General features: G+C 49.6%; 2 protein-coding genes and 1 long non-coding RNA gene across 12 annotated transcripts in view; 1 reads left to right on the top strand and 2 right to left on the bottom strand.

The window, feature by feature from the left end:
• The window catches only part of LOC114006353 (uncharacterized), a 23914-nt gene extending 23271 nt beyond the window's left edge, over positions 1–643 (bottom strand). The window contains exon 1 of the long non-coding RNA XR_003548079.1: positions 574–643. This is a non-coding gene — a long non-coding RNA (uncharacterized LOC114006353). The remainder of the gene's footprint in view (positions 1–573) is intronic.
• SCTR (secretin receptor) overlaps positions 1–15078 on the top strand; it is a 119639-nt gene extending 104561 nt beyond the window's left edge. For 6 of the 8 annotated variants that reach the window (XM_027768704.1, XM_027768703.1, XM_027768701.1 and 3 more), the window contains 4 exons: positions 588–657; positions 4340–4431; positions 12124–12165; positions 13685–15078. In XM_027768704.1, coding sequence (XP_027624505.1) covers positions 588–657; positions 4340–4431; positions 12124–12165; positions 13685–14003 — 523 coding nt within the window. In that variant the 3' untranslated portion in view covers positions 14004–15078. Of the gene's footprint in view, positions 1–587; positions 658–4339; positions 4432–7173; positions 7301–12123; positions 12166–13684 lie in introns of all 8 variants that reach the window. The other 2 variants (XM_006169595.3, XM_027768702.1) reach the window with 1 other exon arrangement.
• A 1235-nt stretch (positions 15079–16313) lies between these two features.
• Positions 16314–24286, bottom strand: part of TMEM37 (transmembrane protein 37) — a 9759-nt gene continuing 1786 nt past the window's right edge. The window contains exons 1-2 of one of the 3 annotated variants that reach the window (XM_006169562.2): positions 24219–24280; positions 16314–17148 (exon numbers count right to left, since the gene is read on the bottom strand). In XM_006169562.2, coding sequence (XP_006169624.1) covers positions 16573–17148; positions 24219–24239 — 597 coding nt within the window. In that variant the 5' untranslated portion in view covers positions 24240–24280 and the 3' untranslated portion in view covers positions 16314–16572. Of the gene's footprint in view, positions 17149–22558; positions 23389–24218; positions 24281–24286 lie in introns of those variants that run through there. The other 2 variants (XM_006169561.3, XM_006169560.2) reach the window with 2 other exon arrangements.

The raw sequence follows: 24286 nt of genomic DNA, 5'->3' as shown, positions 1-24286 counted from the left end.
TGCTGAAAAAAGTAATGTTGTACACTGCAAAGATAAATATGATGAACTGTAAATTAAATGAAATTAAATTAAAAAGATAGAAATAATGAATTTTTTTTTAAAAAAAGCTGAATTTTTGGTCTTTCTAAAAAACTGGAAAATTCTATTAACACTTGACATTTTTCCTTGTGACAAAAGTCTACTGACATGTTGCTGTGGTTGTCTGGGACCAGGCACATGCTCTCCAATTTGCCAAGGACACCCATGCCTGATGTCCTCACCCCCGAGATCACATGTCAGAAACCTAGCACCTTCACACATGGGTGTCATCTGCCTGGCCTCTGTTGACAGCTGAGTTTGCCACCTGCCCTGCAGTGATTCTGACTGCAAGCTGGGACATGGAATCAACCCAAATATCCAAAATTTGGGACCTGGAATCCCCCGGCTCTCAGGTTCTGCACATGTGCCTGAGAAGGGCCAGGAGATTGGCTACCAGGACTCAAGGCCAGACACATGGGTCCTTCAGACCAAGGGCCACCTCAGGGAATGTGCCTTTGCTGGTCAGCTCAGTTCCCACTCCTAACCATGCCTGACCATTCTGCCTGTAGGTGCTGGGACATCAATGCCAATGCAGCCATCTGGTGGGTCATTCGAGGCCCTGTGATCCTCTCCATCCTGGTGAGTAGCCATCCTCCCCTGAGCCTGGAGCCAGTGGTTAAGATGGAAACAAAATAGAGGGCAGGGGACAGGACCCCTTCCATGTGCTAGGAGGGATAAACCACAGGCTTCCCTGAGACTGGTGGCATCTTGGGGTCTGGAGGATCTGCCCCTAGAGAATGGCAGGTGGGACAGGTGCTTGCAGATGACCTCATAATTCTCCATGAGTGGGACCAGCAGTTGGCATAATGGCTATGTCACTGGACTCCCATGTGGTCGACTGTGGTTCGAGTCCCAGATGTGGTGGCTTAGGCTCACACTGGGCGTGTGTGCGTGCATGCCCAAAATTCCGAGAGGAGAATGGAGGAGAAGGGATTGTGGTGTGGCCATCTTCCATAGGGGATGATTTCTGGCTTTCTGTCTCTCTCTGTCTTTCTGGCGAGTACACACACTTTATAGCAAAAGCCTCTCAAAACAAAAACAAACAAAAAGCCCCTCAAAAAAAAAAAAAAAAAAAGCCAAACAAATAAAAAAAACCCACAAAGGACCAGCAGTTAACATAATGGCTATGTCACTGGACTCCCATGTAGTCAACCGCAGTTCGAGTCCCAGACCCGGTGGCTTAAACTCATGCCTGGTGCATGTGCGTGTGTGCCCAAGATCCCGAGAGGAGAATGGAAGAGAAGGGATTGCGGCATGGCCATCCCCCCGGGGGGTGATTTCTTGCTTTCTGTCTCTCTGTCTCTCTCTGTCTTTCTGGCGAGCGCATGCGCCCTATAGCAAAAAATCTCTCAAAAAAAAAATTCTCCATGAGTAGGGGCCAAGGAGTGGTGAGCACTCCTTGCCCCACACTGGCTGGCTCCCACTGATGCTCTCTGCATGGCTTGGAATTCCACTTCCTCTGAGCATTCCTTTGTTAACCTGGCTGGGATGTAGGAAGGAGGCTGGGGGAGGCTGAGTGAGGCTGTGGTCTCAGGACTTCATTGGACTGTGGGGGCAGGCCCACAAGGGTGACCCCAGGGAAGAGATGTGGGAACGACCCTCTGTGGAACTCTGGCTGCCCTTCAGAATCATCTGGGAGCTTTTAGAAAATACTGCCAGCTACTCTCCTTGTCCTGAGAGGAAGCCTGGCACTGGCCTTGTGTTTAAGTCTTCAGGTGATCCTGTAGCACAGTTGAGAACCCTGTGGCCATGGGTATGGATGAGAATAGGGCGACAGAGGAGGGAAGACACTGGGGGCACTCTAGGGTCATCTCATGGATAGAATCAACTCTTCAGCTGGACTGTCCACATAGCTCAGGGATTCTGAAGGCTATAGACCCAATTGATAGTGTCCTTTACAGGGTCAGTAGGGCAAGGCAGGGACAAGACAGGATGACAGCCTCCTCCTCTATCACTGGCTGCCTGGGTCACATCCTGGGGTCAGCGGGGAGGAGGGTATCATTCCATGACTATCTTTGTTCATTTTTCTGGTTTTTCAAAAATAATAGAATGAAAAAAAAAACTTTTCAGAATATAAAATGTATTTTTGTTTTAAAGAGGTTTATTGCTTTAGGGTGCATGCACTCGCTGAAAAGAGAGAGACAGAGACAGTGAGAAGAAAAAAAAGAAATTATCCCCTGGGGTAGGGGGTGGCCACATCGCAATCCCTTCTTCTCCATTCTCCTCTTGGGGTCTTGGGCTCGTGATTTTCAAGTCACCGGGTCCAGGACTCGAACCACAGTTGACCATATGGGAGTCCAGTGACTTAAACCATCTGCTGGTTCCTGAAATGTATTTTTAAAGGAATAAAATCATTCATAATTTAACCACCTAGAAGATACACACAATGGTGTGTTGCACTTTTTCTTCCTTTTTCTTTGAGTCTGCATATTTTTTCTTTTATTCCTTTTTGTATTTGTTAGAGGGCACATGCATTCACTGAAGAGAAGGAAAGTGATGAAGCACCCCTGGTGGGGGTGGTCACAGTGCAATCCCTTCTCCTCTATCTCTCCTTTTGGGATTTTGAACATGCAGTGACATGTGCCCAGGGTGTTTTTCAAACTGCGGCGTCTGGGACTGCGCTGTCAGCCATATGGGATCCAGCTGCCTTAACCACCATGCCACCAGCTGGCCTGCATACTTTTCTTTTTCAAAATACAGTTTTATATCCCAGGGTTTTTTTTTCTCTTTTATTCCCATTAGCAATAGATGTAACTTTCCTACGTCATTTGAAATTGTTATGACTATATAATATCACAGGAAGCTAATTCCTCATTAATTGAGCCAGTTTCTCTGCTATTATTCAGGACTTGGATAGCCCATCCCAGGAGAGCCCCAGATGAGGGGCCACCAGCCCCTTTCAGAGGCCTGTGGTCTACCTAGTGATTGGAGGATATTGATGGACTCTCCAGCTGCAAAACATTGGGTTGCTGGAAACGTCATGATGTAGTTTCTATGCAAAATGCATCATAACTTTTGACCACCCAATACCTCCCTACTAGCCTGTCATGGGACCTGGGATTTCACCATTTAAAACAAACTCATTCTTAGGATCTTAAAGGTTTTTTTTTTATTTTTTTATTTTAACTTTTTAAACTAAATTTTGTCCTCAACAAACTCATTCTTAGGATCTTAAAGGTTTTAAAAAAAAATTTTATTTTAATTTTTTAATCTAAATTTTGTCCTAAAGTACTTCCTCTTAAATCAAACATGGCTCAGGAAGCCCCTGTAGCCTGGGGGCTACATACATGGCTGATGGTGGTTCAAGTCCCTGCCCCAGCAGCTTGAAAATCATGCTGTGCATATGTACGTTCATTCCTAAAATCTCAACAGGATGAAGAGATGGAAGAAGGGGTTTTGGGCAGCCAATGATCTGCTCCAGGGAGCCACCCTAGATTATCTCTATCCCGATTTACTGGTGTGACCCATGGGGTTGTGGGGCTGAGTGATTCCACTGATCCCTGCTCTGTGCTGGAGCAGTGGGTGAGATAGGAGGGGAGGTGCTTCATAAAGTTCCTGGCACTGGTCACCAGGTTGAGGACAGGGACACCAAAAGAAATAGTCTCCATCTTTTTCCTTCAGGAAGTCAAGATATTTGGCCCCTTTGAGATATTTTAAGTGCTTGTACACAAGTAACACCATCTCTGAATACAAACACATCTGGAAAAGAGGTAATCCAGAGTGGTTTCCTGGAGCTGATGATTGGCTGCAAACTGATTCCATAGGCTTCAAAGCAGTGGTTCTCAAAGCGTGGTCTCTAGACAAGCAGCTTCGGCATCACCTGAGAGCTTGTCTAAAATGCAGATCCTTGGGCCCCATGCCAGATTTATTAATCCATGAATTGTAGGGCTGGAGTCCAGCAATCTGGACCTTAAAGTTTTTGAACTGCGGCTGTAAGACTAATCAGCTTTGGCATTACCTAGGAGATCGTTAGAAATACAGAATCTCAAGCCTACCCCAGAACTGCGCTTTAACAAGATCCCCAGGGGACTCCCATGCTCTGTGAGTGTGAGTAATGTGCCCTGCAAATGAGCAGACCTTAAAGCTCCTGGAGGCCAGCTACCAGGCAGTCTGCCTGGGGGCAGGGGCAAGCATCAGGGATGTGCCATCCTGGCTATGGCATCTGTAATACCTTTTCCGTCCTCAAAGCTAGGGGACAGGTATGGAGAGATGACGTAGAAAGCAAGACACCTCAGCCCCATCTCTGCTTTGTGTTTTGCAGATTAATTTCATCCTTTTTATAAACATCCTAAGAATCCTAATGAGAAAACTAAGAACACAAGAAACAAGAGGAAATGAAGTGAACCATTACAAGTAAGTGGAGGGCAAAGATCTGGGCCTGCCCAGTCATTTACTGAGTACCTATTGTTTACTCAGCTGGTGCTAGTTACTGGAGATGGAGGAAAAGAAAAAGCCTCAAGGTTACAGTATAAATGGGATGGTGTGTGTGTTGGGGGTGCTGAGATAGGGAATAGGGTCTGACTGTGAGGCCTCAGTCACTGTGAGAGGATGGGGAGGTGAAGAAATCTGAGGCAGGAAGCCTGGAAGCTGAGATCTTCCCCTTGGGCAAGGCTAGGTAATATGAGTATGGGCTTCAGGGACCCAAATTCAGACAAATTTGTGTAGGTATGTGTATTTTTCAGGAAAGAATGACTTCAGCTTTCTTCAAGCTTTCAAGGAGATGTTTGATTCAAAAATATTTAAAACCTTTAAGATGGGCCTAGCCATGAGGGGGAAACTGGTAGGTGCCACTGGGCAGGGCTGGGCCACATAGGAGGCCCAGATTCACATCCCAGACCACTTGACAAGCTCTGGCACAGTAGCAGAGCTGGGAGGATGGCAGCAGTGAGATTCTGTCAAAGATGCCACTGAAACAAACCTAGGCCAGCCCTAGCACAGTCATTAAATACTGTGTAGAGGAAGCAGGATGCTGTACGACTGACCAGGGTTTGAATTCCGGTCTTGTCAGTTTGAAAAGCACACTGAGTGTGCATGTGCACAGTATCCTGATAGGATGGAGTGTTGGAGGAAAAGGATTATGCCATGGTAAGGCTCCATTGGTGGGTTGCTTCCTCTTTCTAGAATAAAACAAAACAAAACAAAACAAAAACACTCTATTTCTCTTTTTCCTACTGTGCTCACATGCTCTTGATCTTTCATTTAAAAAAAAAATAGCCTTTAGGATGTTAAAGAGAGATGTGTTAGTGTGTGGCTGCTGTAACAAAGTGTCATAGACTGGCAGCTTAACAACAGAAATCTAGTTTCTCACAGTTCTGGAGGCTGGATGTCCAAGATCAAGGTGTCAACAGGTTTGGTTTCTTCTGAGATACACACTTTAGTCTTGCGAGTGGCTGCCCTATCGCTATGTCCTCTGTGCATGGGCATCCTTGATGTGTCTGTATGTCTGAATTTCCTCCTTATAAGGACACCAGTTGATTGTACCAGGACCCACTCTAAAGGCCTCTTTTTAACTTAACCATCTCTTTAAAGACCCTATCTCCAAGTATTGTCTCATTCTTTTTTTTTTTTTTAAGGTAATTTATTTCTTCCATAAGAAAGAAAGATAGACACAGAAAAAGAGAGAGACACCCTCAACAGGGTCTTCATGTCATGATCCTCCCCCAGCATAAGCCAGCCTAGATCAGGGACAGAATACACATGGAGACCTTGGGACATGAATCTGGGACCTTCCCATATGGCCTCAGTCTCACGAAGTGTTTCACTACCCTGTGCCACTGTGGCTGGCCAGATGCAGTCATATTCTGATATTGAGGGTTAGGACTTTGACATATGAATCTGGGAGAGGGGTCACAATTCAGCCTATACAGATGGTAAGGACAGATCGGGGTCTGATATAGGCTTTCTCTGCAGTGTTTGGAGTTTTGAGAATCTGGCCATGGCCTGAGTTACTGAGTGTCAGATTCCCTCAGAACTCATTCTAGCAGAAATGCCAAAACTGAACGGAACTGGGGATACGGAACAAAGTGGCCAGGTACATATACAGCATGGCTAGTTGCACTTGAATTTTGTCGTTCATTTCTCTCATCAAAGTGAGGAGACAAAGACAAGTGCCCGATTCCCCACAGCCTTCCAGCCAGCCAGGACCCCAGCACACATGGCTTGCATGTACAGGTTGCCTAGAGGATCATACTTAGTTGCCATGTGGATTTGATTCCCTGTAAGCTGTACATCGCCACTGTGCCACTGGCCTGATACTTACATTCTGGATAAACGGCAAAGTTTTTTAGTACTTACACCCAAAAAAGTGCCAACATGTTTGTTTGTTTGTTTGTTTAGTACTTATATCCCCAAGAAGTGCCCCCTGTTTATCTGAAATTCAAACATAACCAAGTACTGGTATTTTTATTTGCTAAATTTGGCAACTCTAATCTGGGAAGCAAATACAAGAACTTCTCCTTAGAGATACTTATTATTTAACAAATAAGAAAGCTGACTTTGCTTATATTATGGTAGTCATAAGGTAGCAGTAATATAGGCACATAATTTATGAATAAGTAAAGTTACTTGAGTGAGTACTGTTTAAAAAAAAAAAAAACTGATAGAGGTATGTGATTAGAAAGCTTGGGGATTAGCCATGAGTTGGTAAGTGTTATATCTGGATGATGGGTAGAAATTTTCCAAAATAAAAAGTGAAACTAGGGCCAGCCTATAGCCTGGTGGTTACAGGAGACAGATTGCACATGGCCAGTCACTTGGTTTGAGTCCCAGACCCAGTGGTTTGAAAACCACATTGGGTGCATGTGTTTGTGTGTCTAAAATCCTGACAGGACGGTGAGATGGAAAAGGAACTGCAGTGTGACCATGCTCCTCTAGGAAGTACTTTTTCCCTCTTCCTTTCTTTCTCAGTCTTTCTGGTGAGTGCACACACTCTGGAAAAGTAACAAAAAAAAAAAATCGAAAATAAAACAGTTTAGGGACACTGCTGCCAATCTTTGGGCCATCAGGCATGAGAGCCGTTGTGCCCATGTGTGTTTAGGGGGAGGGCAGGACTAGAGGGGCCAGAGCAGGGACTGCAGCATGTCCCTGTGTCCCCAGACGGCTGGCCAAGTCGACCCTCCTGCTGATCCCTCTTTTTGGAATCCACTACATCGTCTTTGCTTTTTCCCCGGAGGACGCCATGGAGATCCAGCTGTTTTTTGAACTGGCCCTTGGCTCATTCCAGGTAAGCTCTGGGGCATGCAAGCTAAGAGGCATTCCCTTTGTCCTTAGAAACAGCAAGCCAGGTCCTCCTGAAGTTTGGCAGTGGCTAGACGGGGTGGATGCCCCTTGGCAGAGAGACCCAAGGGAAGCAGGAGTAGGACCCAACTGTACTGTGTGACTCTGAGGGAGACCCATGGTCCCTGCCAGTCAAGTAGGAATGGAAGTGAAACTAAGAGACAGAGGAGGCTGGACCACTGTGCAATGGAAACCAATGATGCTCTGCAAGGATGACCCACATTGGAGGGTCTGGGTTCACCTCCAGAGACCTCTCTGAGTGCACCCAGAACCCGCACGCCCATAAGCTGGGCTGGTGGAGGTGGGGGGTAGATGGTAGCATTGGAACCCTGTTGAGAGAGCTGTCTCTATGTCCCTCCCCCTCTTGCTCATGGAAGAAATATATAGATAAATGACTTTAAAGAGAGACAGAGAAAGACCAGCAATTGACGTAATGGCTATGTCACTGGACTCCCATGTTAGTTGGCCATGGTCTGAGTCCTGGATCAAGTGGCTTAAAACTCACGCCAGGCATGTGCATGTGCCCGTGCGTACCCAAGATCCTGAGAGGAGAATGGAGGAGAAGGGATTGTGGCAAGGCCATCCAACTGGGGGGTGATTTCTCGTTTTCTGTCTCTCTTCACATTTTCTGTCTCTGTCTTTCTGGTGAGCGCACACGTCCTATAGCAAAAACCTCACCAAGAAAGAAAGAAAGAGAGACATAGAGAGACTAACTCCAGAGAAAACAAAAAGAAAAATATCCCTGACCCTCTACTGTGCAGCTCTGAATAGTACATGTACAAAGTAATGCAAGCACTGTGCCTTGGAAAAGTCCCCATCCCCAGGATGACCCATGGGGTGGAGCGGAGTGTCTGAAACACAACAATCCTCATCTTCACACATGAAATCCAGAGAATATGCCCCAAACTGAAAAATCCACAAGGAGCCACATCAGCACATTATTTAGAATCAGTTAAGAGAGTTTCAAGCAGTTGCCTGTAAGGAACCGGAAAGGGGGTGCGGGGGGATGTCAGGAGGCTGCCGTGTTTTTGTAATGAGAATCACTTGACTCTTTAAAACTTATGTGCATACACAACCTATTAAAAATAAAACTGACCTTAAACAAAGTGAGGTGGAGAATCACCTGCCTACTGATTCAACGTGATGTTGTAAGGTTAAATTCATTAATTAATTCATCTGTTTGGACAGAAGAGAGCTTTAACATGAATTCTAAATGTCAGTTATTTATTCACCACTATTTCCTTCAAAAACTAAGGTGAAAAAAAAAAGCCTTGGGGAAAAACAGAGGATAAAACATAAGTAGATAAAGAATCAGTGGGGGGAAAAAAAGAATATAAAGCTGGTTAAATTCATACACTGAAACACATGTGATAAAGTCCTATAAAGGTGAGAGAGGCAGGTCCTATGTTTAGTTTGAAACTCCCCAATAGTGCCCCCCCCCCAAAAAAAAGACAGGAACAATCCATTTCATAATCTACAATATCCTTACTACACTCTCCAGGGAGGCTGAGCTCACACTGGCCCTTTTGGCAGTTGAGGCATCTGAGGTCCAGTAGGATGGGAGACCTTGACCCATCTTACAAAAATGGTTAGTGACCCGGCCTTGGAGACCCAGGTCTACCTTGGCATGTGGATGGGGACTTCTCTTTCCCCAGGTTTGGGGCTTATGATCGGCACTGTGGACTACCCAAAAGAAGGCCGTTAGGGAAATGTCAAGAGAGACCAAAAGCACTTTCCTAATATTCCCATAAAAATGTTTACGGGCCCAGTCCATGGTTAGGGTGACTGGATCCCACATAGCCTACTGTGCAGTTCATGTCCTGGACCTAGTGACTTGAAAAACATGTCAGGCATGTTTGAGTGTGTGCCCAAAAATCCCGAGAGTGGAGGAGAAGGGATTGCAGCATGGCATTCCCCTGGGAGGTGCTTTCTCACTTTCCTTTTTTCTTTGGTGAGCACACACATCCCAGAGCAAAATTTTTTAGAAGTATTTAGAAGAAAAAGGATCTTTAAAAGTTTAAGGGGCCAGCAGATGGTGTAGTGGATACTGTGCTGGATTTCCACATGGCCAACCACATTTCGAGTCCCAGACCCAGTAGCTTGAAACTCACACTGGGTGTGTGTGCGTCTGTGCCAAAATCCTAAGAGGAGAAAGGAGAAAGGATTGTGGCATGGGCATCCTTCAAGGAATGATTTCTCACTTTCTGTCTCTCTGTCTCTTTGTCTCTCTGGTGAGCACATGCACCCTATAACAAAAAACCCTCTTCAAAACAAAACAAAACAAAACAGAGTTTTATATAACCCTGCTCCCATAGTGTAGTAGGAACGTGCTGCTCAAGGGACGCTGGATCCCGCATGGCAATAGCCGCTCAAACTCTCAGCCTGGACAGCCTGAAGCACGTTGGGCATGCACATAGGTGGCCAGGATCCAATTGTCTGGAGGACTGGAGGAAGGGGATCATGGCATGACCAGACCCTGTGGAGAGTATTCAATCTCTCTTCCCCTCCCTCTCACATTGCACACACATGCCCTATATATCATGAATAAAGAATAAAAAGGTTTTAAATTAAAGTCTTCCTTATGGGGACCAGCAGATGGCATAGTGGTTATGTCGCTGGACTCCCATGTGGTTAACCACAGTTCAAGTCCTGGACCCGGTGACTTGAAAATCACATCAGGTACGTGTGCATGTGTGCCCAAGATCCCAGGAGGGGAATGGAGGAGAAAGGATTATGGCGTGGCCATCCCCCTGGAGTGTGATCCCTCTCACTGTGTCTATTTCTCTCTCTCTCTAGGGAGCGCATATGGCCTAAGGCAAAAACCTCTTTAAAAAAACTTCCATATGGAGGGGGGTCTTTACAAATTTCACAAAAATATGTATTATGAAAAAATTATGTCTGGGATTCAAAATTTTTTGCATTAAAATGAACTTGTACCATAATTCCATTTTTTCACAAATGTTTGGAAGTCCCCTTGTAGATATGTTCTTAGGTATGTATACACACATAGTAAAATACATACGGATGTACATGCACACCAGTTTATGAACACTTCTTTCCTATACAAAAATGAAGAGCCTATCTTGTTTCATATCTAGCTGTACCTGCTAGTCTCATCTTTAAAATAAATCTAAAACATTGTATTATTTCATTGATAAAAAATTTAGGATGTATTTCTAAAACAGGGACTTATTGAAGAGCACACAAACCACAGTACCATCATCTCCATCATATATATTTTTTTAATTGCTAGAGGGCATGTGTGCTCACCAGAGAGAAGGGAAAAGCACGCCCTATTCAGACATGTTCCTCCCGCAATCCCTTCTCCTTTATTTCTCTGTCCTTTCAGGATCTGGGGCACATATGCAGACACACCCAGAGTGCTTTTCAAGATGCTGGGGCCAGGATGCAAACTGTGGTCAGCTATGTGGAATCTGGCTTTAACCACTACAGTATGGGGCTGACCTTGCTTTTAAAAACTAAAATTTATTCATTCTGATTGTATAAATGATCCTTGCTTATCATAGGTAATTTTATAAACAATAAAGTGAAGAAAAGCTATAATCTCATAGCTTAGAAATAAACCTGTTAAAACACAGGTGTTTACTTTTGTCTCTTATCCACAGAGATGCACACACAGACAGGTGAACACACATACTCATGTAATAGAGGTCATGATATGTACATAGTTTTGTATCCAAGTTGTTTTAATTCCCTGTTGTGCCCATCATAAACATTTTCTCTAAAGTCTTTATTTTTTAAAATTAAAAAAATTATTTTTCTGGTTTTGCCATGGGGCACATGTGCTCGCAGAGACAGAAAAAGGGAAAGTGAGAAAACACCCCCCCAGGGCAGCAATGACCACGTTGCAATCCCTTCTTCTTCATTCTCATGGAATTTGGGGCACACATGCACGCACATGTACCTGTATGATTTTCAAGCTGCCGGGTCTGGGACTCAAACCATGCAGCAGGCTATGGGGGAATCCAGTACCTTCACTTCCATGCAACCTGTTAGCCAAAAGTCTTCATTTAAAAAAATATTTTGTTTCTTCCATGAGAGAGACTCACAGAAAGACAGGCACCCCAACAGGGTCTTTGCTCTGCGACCCATCCCCAGCCTCAGATAGCCAGACTCATGGGCTCTACATGCATGCCTGGAGTGTACAAGGAGAAGTCAGGACATGAGCCTGCGCCTCCCCGTATGGCTTCAGCATTGCTGAGCATTGCATTATTACTGGAGTACTGTAGCTGGTCAATCTTCATTTCAATAATCATATAGAAACTGTGGAACCTGGTCAACTTTTTAGCTTGTGTGAGGTCTACCCTATACACACTTGGAGTGCAACTGATATCCCCTCACCTATGACTCCTGTCCTCCCCTGAATAGTGGAAATGTGTTCCTGGACCTCATGATGGGTGAAGCCTGGGCAGCCCTGGGTCCAGGAGATGGCAGCAGCCTCAGCTGACTACCAGCTTTGGGCATGCACAGCAACTCTTGGCTGCTCACCCACTCTGTGACTTGGTTTCTTCACCTGTGAAGTGGAGATACTCTCACCCATCTTAGAGGGCTGTCACTGATGTCACACGTTTGAGGCTCCATGATGGACACTGGGGCATCCTTGGTTGCAGGAATCACAGCCCAGGTTGGACCATGCAGGCATAGCCCAGGGCACTGTGGGGGTCCAGAGTGGTGGTGGTGGTGAGGTGAGCCTGGAGCTGGTGATTATGGGACCTGCACTAAATGCTGCTGCCTCTCTCCCTCTGGCAGGGGTTGGTGGTGGCCATTCTCTACTGCTTCCTCAACGGGGAGGTAAGTGCCTGCATGGTCCTGTGTGCCTGCAGGAGCTCCTAGCTACTGGACCCCAGCTCAGGAGCTGCCAGGAAAGGGTGGTGGGAAAGGGAAAGGGGAGAGGAGGCTGAGCCTCATGGGAAGCAGCTTTCCTAGTCTTCTAGGAGCTTGAGCTTAGGCAATGAGGGTAACAGAATTGCCTGGTGGGCTTGTTGAAACCATTTCTGGACTTTGCTCTATTTCTGGCTCAGCCAAAATGGATTCTGGATGGCTGGGGCCTGAGAAAAACAATTTTTTAAAAAATAATTTTTGCTATAGGGCCATAGAGAGACAAAGTGAGAAATCACCCCAAGGTGCAATGGCCACACCACAATTCCTTCTCTTTTCTATTGGAATTTGAGACACACATGCACATGCCTCAGGTGGTTTGAAAATCATGCCAGGTTCAGGACTGGAAACCACGTTGGCCATGTGGAGTCCAGCATCTTTACCACCACGCGACCTGCTGATCCTGAGAAAATGGCTTTCTGTGTTTGCTTTAGAGAGATTTTTGCATTAGGGTGTGTGTGCTCACCAGACAGACAGACAGACAGAGAGACAGAAAGCAAGAAATTACCTCCCATGGGGGGATTGGCACACCACAATCCCTTCTCCTCCATTCTCTTCTCGGGATTTTGGCCATGCATACACACATGCCTTGTGTGAGTTTTAAGGCTGCCAGGCCTGGGACTTGAACCGTGGTCAACTACACGGGAGTCCAGTGATGTAGCAACCTGCTGATCCCAATGTTAAAATATTTTTTTAACAAGCATTCCAGGTGACTCTTATCCATGGGTAAGTTTGGAAAACATGGAGGGAAGCCGAGGCATCCCAGCCAGAACCTCACTGCTCTGCTGTTTGCCCAATGGGTGATCTCAGCTGCAGCCCTTCTCTGGGGCTCAGTCCTCTCATATGTGAAATGGGTGATCGAGAAATGTCCGTGGCTCTGTCCTCAGACACTCAGACGAGTGCTGACCTCCCGGCGGGGGGTGGGGACATGCTTATTTTGAGGACTCTGGCCTTGCCCAGAGTGTTTGAATCAGGACACGCATACTGCACACAGCACGGCTTTTCTGTGGCTGTCCACCATCTCTCTGGTTCCACTTGAAGGAAATGACCTCTGATGTTTTCCAAAACCAAACACCTAGCCCAGCCAGCTGCTCTGGTGGGGATTGTGGAGGAAATCTCTATAGAACAACTCCCAGGGCCCAGACAAGCTGAGTTCTGGTGGCTTCATGGGATTGTACACCCATGTGCCCCAGGTGCAGGTCTGGATGTCTGAGGTCTGGGTTTGAGACACAAAGCACAGGTTCTTTCTTGAGACACAGTGTAATGAGATCGCAGATTTGAGTGTGCCTGGTAGAGGGGCCCTCAGCACCTCCTGGACATGGGGGCTGGAAATGGTCAATCTTAGTGGCCTGCAGGATCCAATGGCCTGCATAGAAGACCCTGGAGAGCAAGTGGGGCTCTGGACACAGGGCTGATGGCTGGTCTCTGGCAGGTGCAGCTGGAGGTTCAGAGGAAGTGGCGGCAGTGGCACCAGCATGAGTTCCCACTGCGCACGATGGCCCTCAGCTCTTCCTTCAGCAACAGTCCCAGTGGGCTCACCCAGAGCACCAAGGCCAGCACCTCAGGGCAGAGTCGGGACATCTGCAGGGCAAGCGTCATCTGACAAGCTGGAGCAGGGCCACCCACAGACAGGAACCGAAAAGCATCCCGAGAGAGCTGGACGCCGCTGTGGGACCTGTCTTCCCAGCAGCCATCCCATGGTCCCATGGCTGGTAACACCCCTTCCCAGCACTTGGGATCCTCAGGACTAAACCAAAGGACTTTGGGCACCAAAGGGTGGACGAGGGCCTAGGACTCGGATCTGCTGTGCTCTTCTGAGAAGAGCAGCTCGGGGGTCCCAGGAGGGGCAGCGAAATAAATGCTACCGGGGAGGGACTCGGTTTGTATTTGTCAGTCCTTTTGCACCAGGACACAGGTGAGGTGGGACACTCTGGCTCTCTTCCCCAGCCTCAACCATTCCTGCAGGACAGGCTTCCCTGGGCCTCCAGCTTAGAAGCCCAGAAAACATGAGCAGTCAAGGCCGTGGACCCCAAGAAATCCCTGTTGGTCCCCTGCAACTCACCTGACTGTTCTCACCTGAGCCTCAGGACAACTGCTAATAGTCATGTGGAGGCCAGGAGAGCCCTGGAACCTCTAGCCCCTTTTAGTAGCCCTGATGTGGTGCGAGGCACACCTGTTGTTACTGCTCTGTCACAGCTGTCCTCAGCCTAGGAGGCAAGTACAGCAGGAAATGGGCATGATCCCGTTTCACAGGTGAGAAGCAAGTTCACCAAGGCCACGAGACTTGCCCAAGCTACAGCTGGGAGAGGCCAGAGTTCAGTCCAGAGCATTTTACTATCAATGCTGATGTTCCAAGGCTGTCTTTGCCTTCACCGTCCCCAGGTCCAGGAGGACAGGGGCCTGTCTCCTACCCTAAGCTCCTGGGGACTTTAGTCTGACCCTTCACTTCCCTTGAATACCTGCACTCCCTGCCCCTGCCCCTCATGTGAGGATGAAAGAAGACCAAATTTTTGAATGTTTTTGTGAAGCACAACCCAGCAGTGCTCAAGCACCCTAGAGAGGAGGGACTGGAGATGATTCCCCAGAGAAAAGCCTCTCCCTCGTGAGTGACCAAGCTCTAGTCCTGGCTGTGGGGGTTCCTGGACAAGAGCATCTCTCTGTGGACCCTGGCTCCCCACTTCCACACCACCTCCCCTTTGCATCTTACAGCCACCCCCAGGCCCCCATGTCTCAGGCTAAGCTCCAGCCTGTATGGTTGATGAGCGTGTAGACAGTCCAGAGAAACCTTTCCTTCTCAGGTGATCGCACTGGACTCCGGGTATCCTGGTCGGTGCGTGTATCGTGGTCGTTTCGGAATGGAGTCCACAGTCCTGCATACCAGGCCACACTGCCGCAGGAGTAAGAACTATTAAGTCATGGTATAGGTAGGTGTTAGCACTCAGTCCGGCCTAGGAAGGGGATCTGCAGTGACAAGGGCAGGGCAGAGACCAGGAACCTATGTAACAAATGGAAGCCAGAATGAACCAAGTAAGGCCAGTATAGAATGAAACAAGCTTAGGGCAAAAACCTCACCTACTCTGGGCAGAAAAGAGACTGGCAAGGGGATGATCTGGCTAACAAAAATGCCATCGGGAGGCTAGACAGTGAGCGCTGTGGTGGTAAAGCAATGCTCTGTGAAGTTGACCCACATGGGAAGGTCCAAGTTCATGTCTGGAGACGTCCCTGAGTGTGCCAAGCACACGCGCCCATGATCTGGGACTGGCTGAGCCTAGGGGGTTGACTGCAGCATCAACACCCTATTGGGGTGTTGTGTCTCTCTCACGGAAGAAATAAATGAACTTTTAAAAAATGCGGATTTGCCAGTACGGATAGAAATCTCCAAAGTCTCTGCCCCCTTCCCACACTCATCCCTGAGTGGGTTGTTAATCATTACCCAAGATCTAGCTATTCCCCTCACCCCCTCCGGAATCCAGCAGGGCTAGTTACGTGCTCTTTAAAATGTGTTCTAGGACCAAAAATGGTGCCCTGAGGCTGTCTGACCCTTATAAACCTGGACATGTGCACACGCTGGCCTCAGGAGGGCTGTGTGTTAGAAGTCAGGTGACCCCTCCCAGGGGAGCTTGCTTAGGAACTCTAGAAGAAGCAAAATCCAACTTCAGGTGAGACTCTGACAGGGAGAGCCCTTGGAAAAGATGGCCAGATGCTGGCAGCTGGTGACTGGGGTTTGTGAGGGTCTCACAAAGTGCAGGGATTAAAGCAAATGATTGGAAAAACTCACTAGCTATAAGACATCTGAGGGAATCCTCAGCTCTGCCTTCCTGGCATGACCAAAGCTGCAGCCAGGGAAAGGTGCACGAAGGTCCTCAGTGCTTATGGAGGAAAGTCCTAGGCACTGATAGGACCGTCAGCTGGAGCCATCCTGAGTAACCCTGGGAGCCCCAGGCATCCCACAGCACAGCCAATAAACCAGCTGTGAGCCACGTGTGGCTATGCAGCTAGCCCGGATACCAGTCCCCATGCTGCTTCGGGTCTATTCCAGCCTAGGGAAGAACACTCAAGAAGAATTTTGAAATGTTTCTCTTCTTCCGAAATCAACATCCTAATAACTTGGTTAAGTAGATGGTGGCGCTGAGTCACCCTCCTGGCCTCCTACCCCACAGACCAGCTGCAGAGGCCCCCAGGCCATCTCTGGCCAACCACCCAGAAGTTAGCAGCAAAGAGGCAGCAGTTTCAAGGTCACTGTCCCACTCCAGCCCCACCAGAGGAAAGGTCCCATCTTGGCCGTTGTTTCCTGTAGAATGTGATGTCACTGGAGGGGGCTTAGAATTTCCTTGGTTGTTCCCAGGGATGGGTGATGCTGTTGATGTGAAGGCCACTGATGGCATTCAGGAAGAAGAGGAAGGAGGCAGTGAACTCGCACCAGAACGTCAGGGTGAAGCCCATGAAGGTGATGTGGCTCCTGAGAAGGATCACAAAACACAGGAGCCCCCCAGAAGACAGGAAGAAGGAGACCAGGAGGAGGATGGAGCCCATGGCCCACTTGCGCCGGGAGTGGATGTCCTCACACACTTGAGAAACCATGAGGAGCTCTAGGCCAAAAATGGCAGCCACCACGGCCAAGGCACCCATGCTGCGGGCCAGGCCCAGGACCATGGGGAGCCCAGGCACACCGGTTCCACTGAAGTCTCTGAGACAATGTATCTCACTCTGGTTGGTGGTGGTGCAGAAGTGCCACAGCCCAAAGACGCGATCCCCAGCCAGGAGCCAGTACCCATCGCAGATGGAGACCGAGGAGAGGACTACCGCCAGGGCAGCACACAGGATGATGAGGGTCCGGATAAATGATTCGAAGAAGGACCGCCGGTGGGGCCTCCTGGGGCCCAACAGCCTCTGGGCCTAGAAGACACCACAGGGAATGGTACTTCAGTGAAGACCCCTGAACATGCGTTCCAAATTGCATTGGCCAGTTCTTCTGCTGGTGAGGTCTGCAACAACCCCCACACTCACAGACCCACAGACTCACAGTACAGACCCCCTTCTCTGGAGACTCTTCCCCATTCCACCTGCCGTTCTCCATTCTAGGCTTGTACTGTCCAGTGTTTACCAGGCACAGGTTCCTTGACCTTTCTTCCTTTCATGATCTTTATAGTGACTGGCAAATCCTCGTCAATTCTAGGAATCTGAAAACCTGTCTTGGCTGGCTCATGCGACCTTGATTTCTTTGCATGAAAAATAAGAGCAGGGCTGCAGGGCTGTGCCGAGCATGGGAACACTGGGAGCATGAGCATATCAAAGCAGGTTCCCTTTCCCTCCATTTTCCCAGGATGCAGGAGTCTGGCTCTCCCCCCACATGTGACCCTGCACTCTCCACAGTCCTGCCCTTACCACCTTGTTCCCTCAGTACTGATAGTGATACGTGCGCCTTACCCCTCAGCCTCGGGCAGCCTAGACCCCTCCCAGAGCTGGCCAGCCAAACTGCTCTAGCAGCTTCCAGGCTCTCTAGGCCTCTGGTCCCAGCCTTGGAAGAGTGTGTCCCCACCTCCTTGGGCTTGTGGCAAGCTGGGTTAAAGGTCCAGTGAGGTGTCTTATCTTTGGAATACCACTGGGCACCACTCCCAAGCCCTGGCCAAGAGAGCTAAAGAAAGGTGCTGCAGAGAGTAATTGTGGGAACCACAGCCACTGCCCCACCCAACCCCTCACCATCTCTCCTCCTACATCTCCCAGCGCACTGGCCCTCACCCCTCACTCAGGAATGGCTGTCCTGTTTCCACATCTAGAACCTTCTTCCCTCAGACCTGCTGGTCCCTCTTCCACATGAAAGGCTCTTCTACAGCTTTCTCTGTCCCCCAGGTCAACTCCTTTCCTCCATTCATATCTCAGCTCAAAGTCACTTCCCCAGAGGTCTTTCCTTGCCCACCCAACCCACAGTGGGTCCCCTCCTGGTATTCTCTGCAAGGCATCCTGTTAATTCTTCACCGTTCTGATCACAGTTTGTAGATACATGTTCCTGTCTGTATCACACAGACACAGTGTCCTCTAGGAGGGCAAGGTGCCCTGTGCAATAATAATAATAATAATAATAATAATAATTCGTGCAACCACTGTTACTCCCACCTAAATCCCCTTTAAACCAAGTCCCCTGCCGAGCCGTTCATCACCCCCTCTGTGGTGTGTCTCAAGCAGCCCAGGTTATATCCCTACTTGGGAGGTAAGTGGTCACACATGACTGTCACAGCTAGGAAGCCAGGAGAATGGAGATGGCCACTATGGGGTGCACCTTGTGCCACATAAGGCTTCCAGAGCCATGTCCAGGCCACACTCTCCATGAGGGACATAAAGCAGCCTCACTCCTCGGGAGACTCCCATGGTCAGAGCCCCAGCAAGACTGTCTGCCCACATGCCCCAGGTGGAGGAGCTACAGTACTTTCAACCCCAGGGACAGAGACGGAAAGATGAGGCCTGGGGACCAGCAGGTGGCGTAATGGTTACATCACTGGACTCCCACGTAGTCAACTGCGGTTCGAGTCTCAGACCCAGAGGCCTAAAACTCATCCTATGCGGGGTCCAGGCTGCCCAAAATCCCAGGAGGAGGGCAGAGGCCATGGCCATCCACCCAGGGGAGTGATTTTTCACTTTCTATCGCTGTCTCTCTGGTGAGCACATGCACCCTATAGCAAAAAAAAGGGAGGCCTGTTTTGAGACCCCATTTTATTGTGAAAGCTGTGAGGTGGGTAGAGTGGGAACCTCCATAGGAGGTAGGTTAGAGGGAAGATCGTTCACCTAGATGACAGGAAAGCTTGTTACGGCTGCCCAGACAACTGTGCATGTGCAGGATGTGGGCTCCACGTCACTAATAACTGTCCTGACTTGGGCCTTCCGATGGTGCCTTTGTGCTCGGGCCTCCATGCTGGTAAGGAAAGGGATTAGAGGACAGAGGGATACCCAAAGGGCCATACGAAAGCTAGGACCAGGACCTCGATCTGGGTCCTGAGACTGGGGCACTGTAAAGAGCACCCCGGTAGGGCCAGATGGGGACCATGGTAGCCCAGCTGGACCCCCACAGGAAGGTCCTGGCTTCGTAGCTGAGGGCTCCCTGTGCATGCGGGAGGGGGTAGTGGGGTGAAGATTGTCTGTGAGCCTGCTGGCTGAGCTGGGGTGAACCACAGCATGAGGACCCTAGAGCGCCTCTCTCTCTTTCTCAGAAGAAAGAAAATGTAAAAGGCGAGGGGGGGGGAGAGCATCCAGGCAGCTTTTGTGTCTACTCTACACATCATTAAAGGTGTTTGTCCCCGGGCAGTTTCTTAACCTCTTCGGCCCTCATTTTCTCATCTATACAGCGAAGCTGGTGACACCTGCAGGAAAGTGATGACCATGAAGGCACCTGGCAAGGTTACTCTGTACCCAGAGCTCGATCTGGTCTTAGGAAGGGAGTGCCCCACACGCAGAGAACAAATCACAGGACCCAAGAACCAGAAACCTTTTGACCCTAGACATCACAGTGTCTGGAAAACAAGCACATCCTGTCCCGTCCTCGGCCCCACCTATCCTGGGCACAGACTGGACTTTAATCTCCAGGCCCTGAGACATCATGACAGGATCAGAAAGAGAAGACAGCTGACCTCATTCCATCTATCTCCCCTCCCATCCCAGAGCAAGGCTTCATGTAAGCTCTCACGTTCCCAAGGATTCCGTGAGATCACGTGTGTAAAGATGCATGGCCTGTGGGCAGCTCCCAATTCTCAGGAGCTCCTAATAATACAGGAAAGGGCGCAGAACAGTGGAAAAATGCAACACTCTGCAAGACAGACCCACATGAAAAGGTGCTGGATTCACTCCAGACACCTCTCTGTGTGCTGGGCAAGCGCATGCTTGTGATCTGGGGCTGGCTGAGGCTGGGGGTGGATCACAACATCATGGGGATGCTGTGTGTTTCTCTCCCAGGAGAGCAAGAAACTTAAAGAAATATTACAAATAATAATAACACCTACTGGAGTCTTCATTCCACCGGCACCTCACTTCATGCTGCTGACATGTGTGCTAGCTTTCAGTGATCCAGAGCCTGAAATCTTCCCCAGGACAGGTGGTGTGTATGTGTGGTGGGGGAGAGGGCAGTGCCCGGAGGCTCCCGGGGTCAGAGCCCCAGCAAGACTGTCTGCTAAGTACCCCAGATGCAGGAGCAACTCTTGTTTCAACCAGTGTGGTGAGTGGAAGTGCAGTAAGGAAGGGAAGAGGGCGATTGAGCCTGCCCTGACCTGTGGCCCCCGCCGCCTACCTCAGCAATGAATCGGACCTTTCAGGGTCTTGTCTTCCTCTGGTATAAAAATGCAAGGGTTTCCATTTATCATCTATACCCCCAGATAATTTCTAGCGACCTGAAGAACAGCGTCACTTGACACTAGTGGGGCACTCAATCCAATGCCATGGTCTTGGCCTCCCATAAAAACCCAGGTCCTCATCTGCTCCTCTCAACCAATAGCTCCTCCAAGAACTGGGTGGGGGAGGGGAGGGGCTTCATAAAGTTCATGGAAAATGCATATAATGGAAAAACTGCATGGATTTCAAAAGTTTTTGAGCTACAATAAACTTGTAGTTTAATTCCATTTCCCCAGGAACTTTTCGCAGTCCCTTCAGAGACACCCTGGGCTCCTCTCTACCCATCCCTCACATCCCCAAAGCATCGCCCAGATTTTCTTTTCCTTACCACTCTCGTGAGGGGGTAGTGGGGTGAAGATTGTCTGTGAGCCTGCTGGCTGAGCTGGGGTGAACCACAGCATGAGGACCCTAGAGCGCCTCTCTCTCTTTCTCAGAAGAAAGAAAATGTAAAAGGCGAGGGGGGGGGAGAGCATCCAGGCAGCTTTTGTGTCTACTCTACACATCATTAAAGGTGTTTGTCCCCGGGCAGTTTCTTAACCTCTTCGGCCCTCATTTTCTCATCTATACAGCGAAGCTGGTGACACCTGCAGGAAAGTGATGACCATGAAGGCACCTGGCAAGGTTACTCTGTACCCAGAGCTCGATCTGGTCTTAGGAAGGGAGTGCCCCACACGCAGAGAACAAATCACAGGACCCAAGAACCAGAAACCTTTTGACCCTAGACATCACAGTGTCTGGAAAACAAGCACATCCTGTCCCGTCCTCGGCCCCACCTATCCTGGGCACAGACTGGACTTTAATCTCCAGGCCCTGAGACATCATGACAGGATCAGAAAGAGAAGACAGCTGACCTCATTCCATCTATCTCCCCTCCCATCCCAGAGCAAGGCTTCATGTAAGCTCTCACGTTCCCAAGGATTCCGTGAGATCACGTGTGTAAAGATGCATGGCCTGTGGGCAGCTCCCAATTCTCAGGAGCTCCTAATAATACAGGAAAGGGCGCAGAACAGTGGAAAAATGCAACACTCTGCAAGACAGACCCACATGAAAAGGTGCTGGATTCACTCCAGACACCTCTCTGTGTGCTGGGCAAGCGCATGCTTGTGATCTGGGGCTGGCTGAGGCTGGGGGGGGATCACACAACATCATGGGGATGCTGTGTTTCTCTCCCAGGAGAGCAAGAAACTTAAAGAAATATTACAAATAATAATAACACCTACTGGAGTCTTCATTCCACCGGCACCTCACTTCATGCTGCTGACATGTGTGCTAGCTTTCAGTGATCCAGAGCCTGAAATCTTCCCCAGGACAGGTGGTGTGTATGTGTGGTGGGGGAGAGGGCAGTGCCCGGAGGCTCCCGGGGTCAGAGCCCCAGCAAGACTGTCTGCTAAGTACCCCAGATGCAGGAGCAACTCTTGTTTCAACCAGTGTGGTGAGTGGAAGTGCAGTAAGGAAGGGAAGAGGGCGATTGAGCCTGCCCTGACCTGTGGCCCCCGCCGCCTACCTCAGCAATGAATCGGACCTTTCAGGGTCTTGTCTTCCTCTGGTATAAAAATGCAAGGGTTTCCATTTATCATCTATACCCCCAGATAATTTCTAGCGACCTGAAGAACAGCGTCACTTGACACTAGTGGGGCACTCAATCCAATGCCATGGTCTTGGCCTCCCATAAAAACCCAGGTCCTCATCTGCTCCTCTCAACCAATAGCTCCTCCAAGAACTGGGTGGGGGAGGGGAGGGGCTTCATAAAGTTCATGGAAAATGCATATAATGGAAAAACTGCATGGATTTCAAAAGTTTTTGAGCTACAATAAACTTGTAGTTTAATTCCATTTCCCCAGGAACTTTTCGCAGTCCCTTCAGAGACACCCTGGGCTCCTCTCTACCCATCCCTCACATCCCCAAAGCATCGCCCAGATTTTCTTTTCCTTACCACTCTGCCCAGGCTTGGAGAGGCCTTCGTCATCACCACCATCATCTCCATACCGAAACCTCGTCAACAACCTTCTGAAGAATCAGCCTGCCTCTGCTTGCTCCTTTTCAGCGCCCGCCTGGCCCACCCCTTCCTGCATGACCCAGAGCTTGCTTTTGAGCTGTGTCTGATCTCTGGCCAAGTTCTTTATCCTTTCTTTCTCTTCGTTTCCTCGCCTGTAAGCAGAGACAGGAGCTTCTGCCTCCTATGATGTGTGTGTGTGTGTGTGGGGGGGGTGAACAATACTCACCCTGAAGGCTCAGCACATTGCCTAGCAGGGGGATACGCACTCTCCTGTCAGGGACACACTGGCCCAGCCTTCCCCAGCTCAGAGCGGCGTCCTTGGCTCCACGCAGCCCCACTGGACCCCTCCAGCACCCTCCTCTTCCACGGACAACCCCCCACCTAGCTTCCACTCTCTCCCGCCACACCCTTAGCCCGGCAGGCAGCTGCCCTCTTCTCCAACTGAAGTTAATCCTCAGGTAGATTTTGCAACTCCAAATTTAACATTCGGGTCTCCCTCCGCAAATAGATTGTAAACTCCTTGAAGCGAAAGACTGCCCTTCCCCACTGCCCATCTCAGGAGGCTGCCTGATCCCGATTCAAAATCCCTTCCAGAACAAAGAGGAACCACTCTGTTCCACTCCCTGCCCCACCCAAGCGCTGGGTCCTGGCTTTAAGGGGTTTGGGGGATGCCTTGTGGGTGGGGTTTTTCCTACTATAAAAGGCAGGAGGCGCATGGGTATTTGGAGTCAGGAGTCCAGAGTTCGAATCTCTGTTCTGTTAATTAGCTGGCCACAATCGGCAGTTACTTCCCTGCGAGACTCAGCTGCGCATCTATAATATGGGCCCAATAATATCTACTAAGTCAGAGTTATGGGAGACCGAGCACTTGCAGGCAAAGTCCACGACCTCTATAAACACCGGGACAGTGCCGAGGACAGACTCTGGAGGAGGTGAGCCCTGGAATGCCAGTGTGTAAAGGAAGCTCGCCGCAGGGTAGCGGTACCGCCACCCGCTGACTTCCCGAGGCCAAGGAGTAGGAACGCGTAGGTTCCCGGCCAACATAAACATCTCGCACCGCTCTAGGGGGAAACCCACTCTCCGGAGGTGCGGGCTTCTCCCCCTCGCCAGAGCCTTCTCTCGGAGACGGCCACCCTCCCCAGCGAGCCCACCGCTGCTACCCAGCTCCCAAACACCGTTCGGGGTAAGGAGGGTGGTCTTTCTAGACCCCGCCTCACAATGCTTTGGCTTCGGAGAGACGCATCTATTATATAAAGCAAGCCTCACTTTGAAAATCAATTCTGTCGGTCTTCCACCCAAGATGCACCCCATTTCTTAAAAACGAGGCGACCCTCTCCCCCTTATCAACAGGTCACTGGTGACCTCTAGGAGAAGTCCTCCCACGAGCAGTGGACCGGGGAGGCCGTGACAGAAGCAGCGTTACGCGCGGGCGCCCCCAGCTTGCTTCTCGCCCAACCTCCTGGGGACCCCGCAGACTTGCCACAGGAGGCGGGCACGGCGGAGCGCTTGCACTCACAGTGGGTGCAACCCCCCATTCTTTCCCTCCCCAGGATGGGACAGTACCCCCAGCTCAGCGCCCCACCTGCCCTCGGGCTACCTGCACGGCGATGGCGGTCATGCTGCGCCGGTGCTTGGCCGCGCGCTGTCGCCTCGCTCGCTCCCGCC

Source organism: Tupaia chinensis, unplaced genomic scaffold (assembly GCF_000334495.1).
Source record: "Tupaia chinensis unplaced genomic scaffold, TupChi_1.0 Scaffold147282_1, whole genome shotgun sequence".
NCBI classification, from domain to species: Eukaryota; Metazoa; Chordata; class Mammalia; order Scandentia; family Tupaiidae; genus Tupaia; species Tupaia belangeri.
Note: the sequence above shows the minus strand (reverse complement) of the source record. Positions and strands in the feature narration are given on the sequence as shown.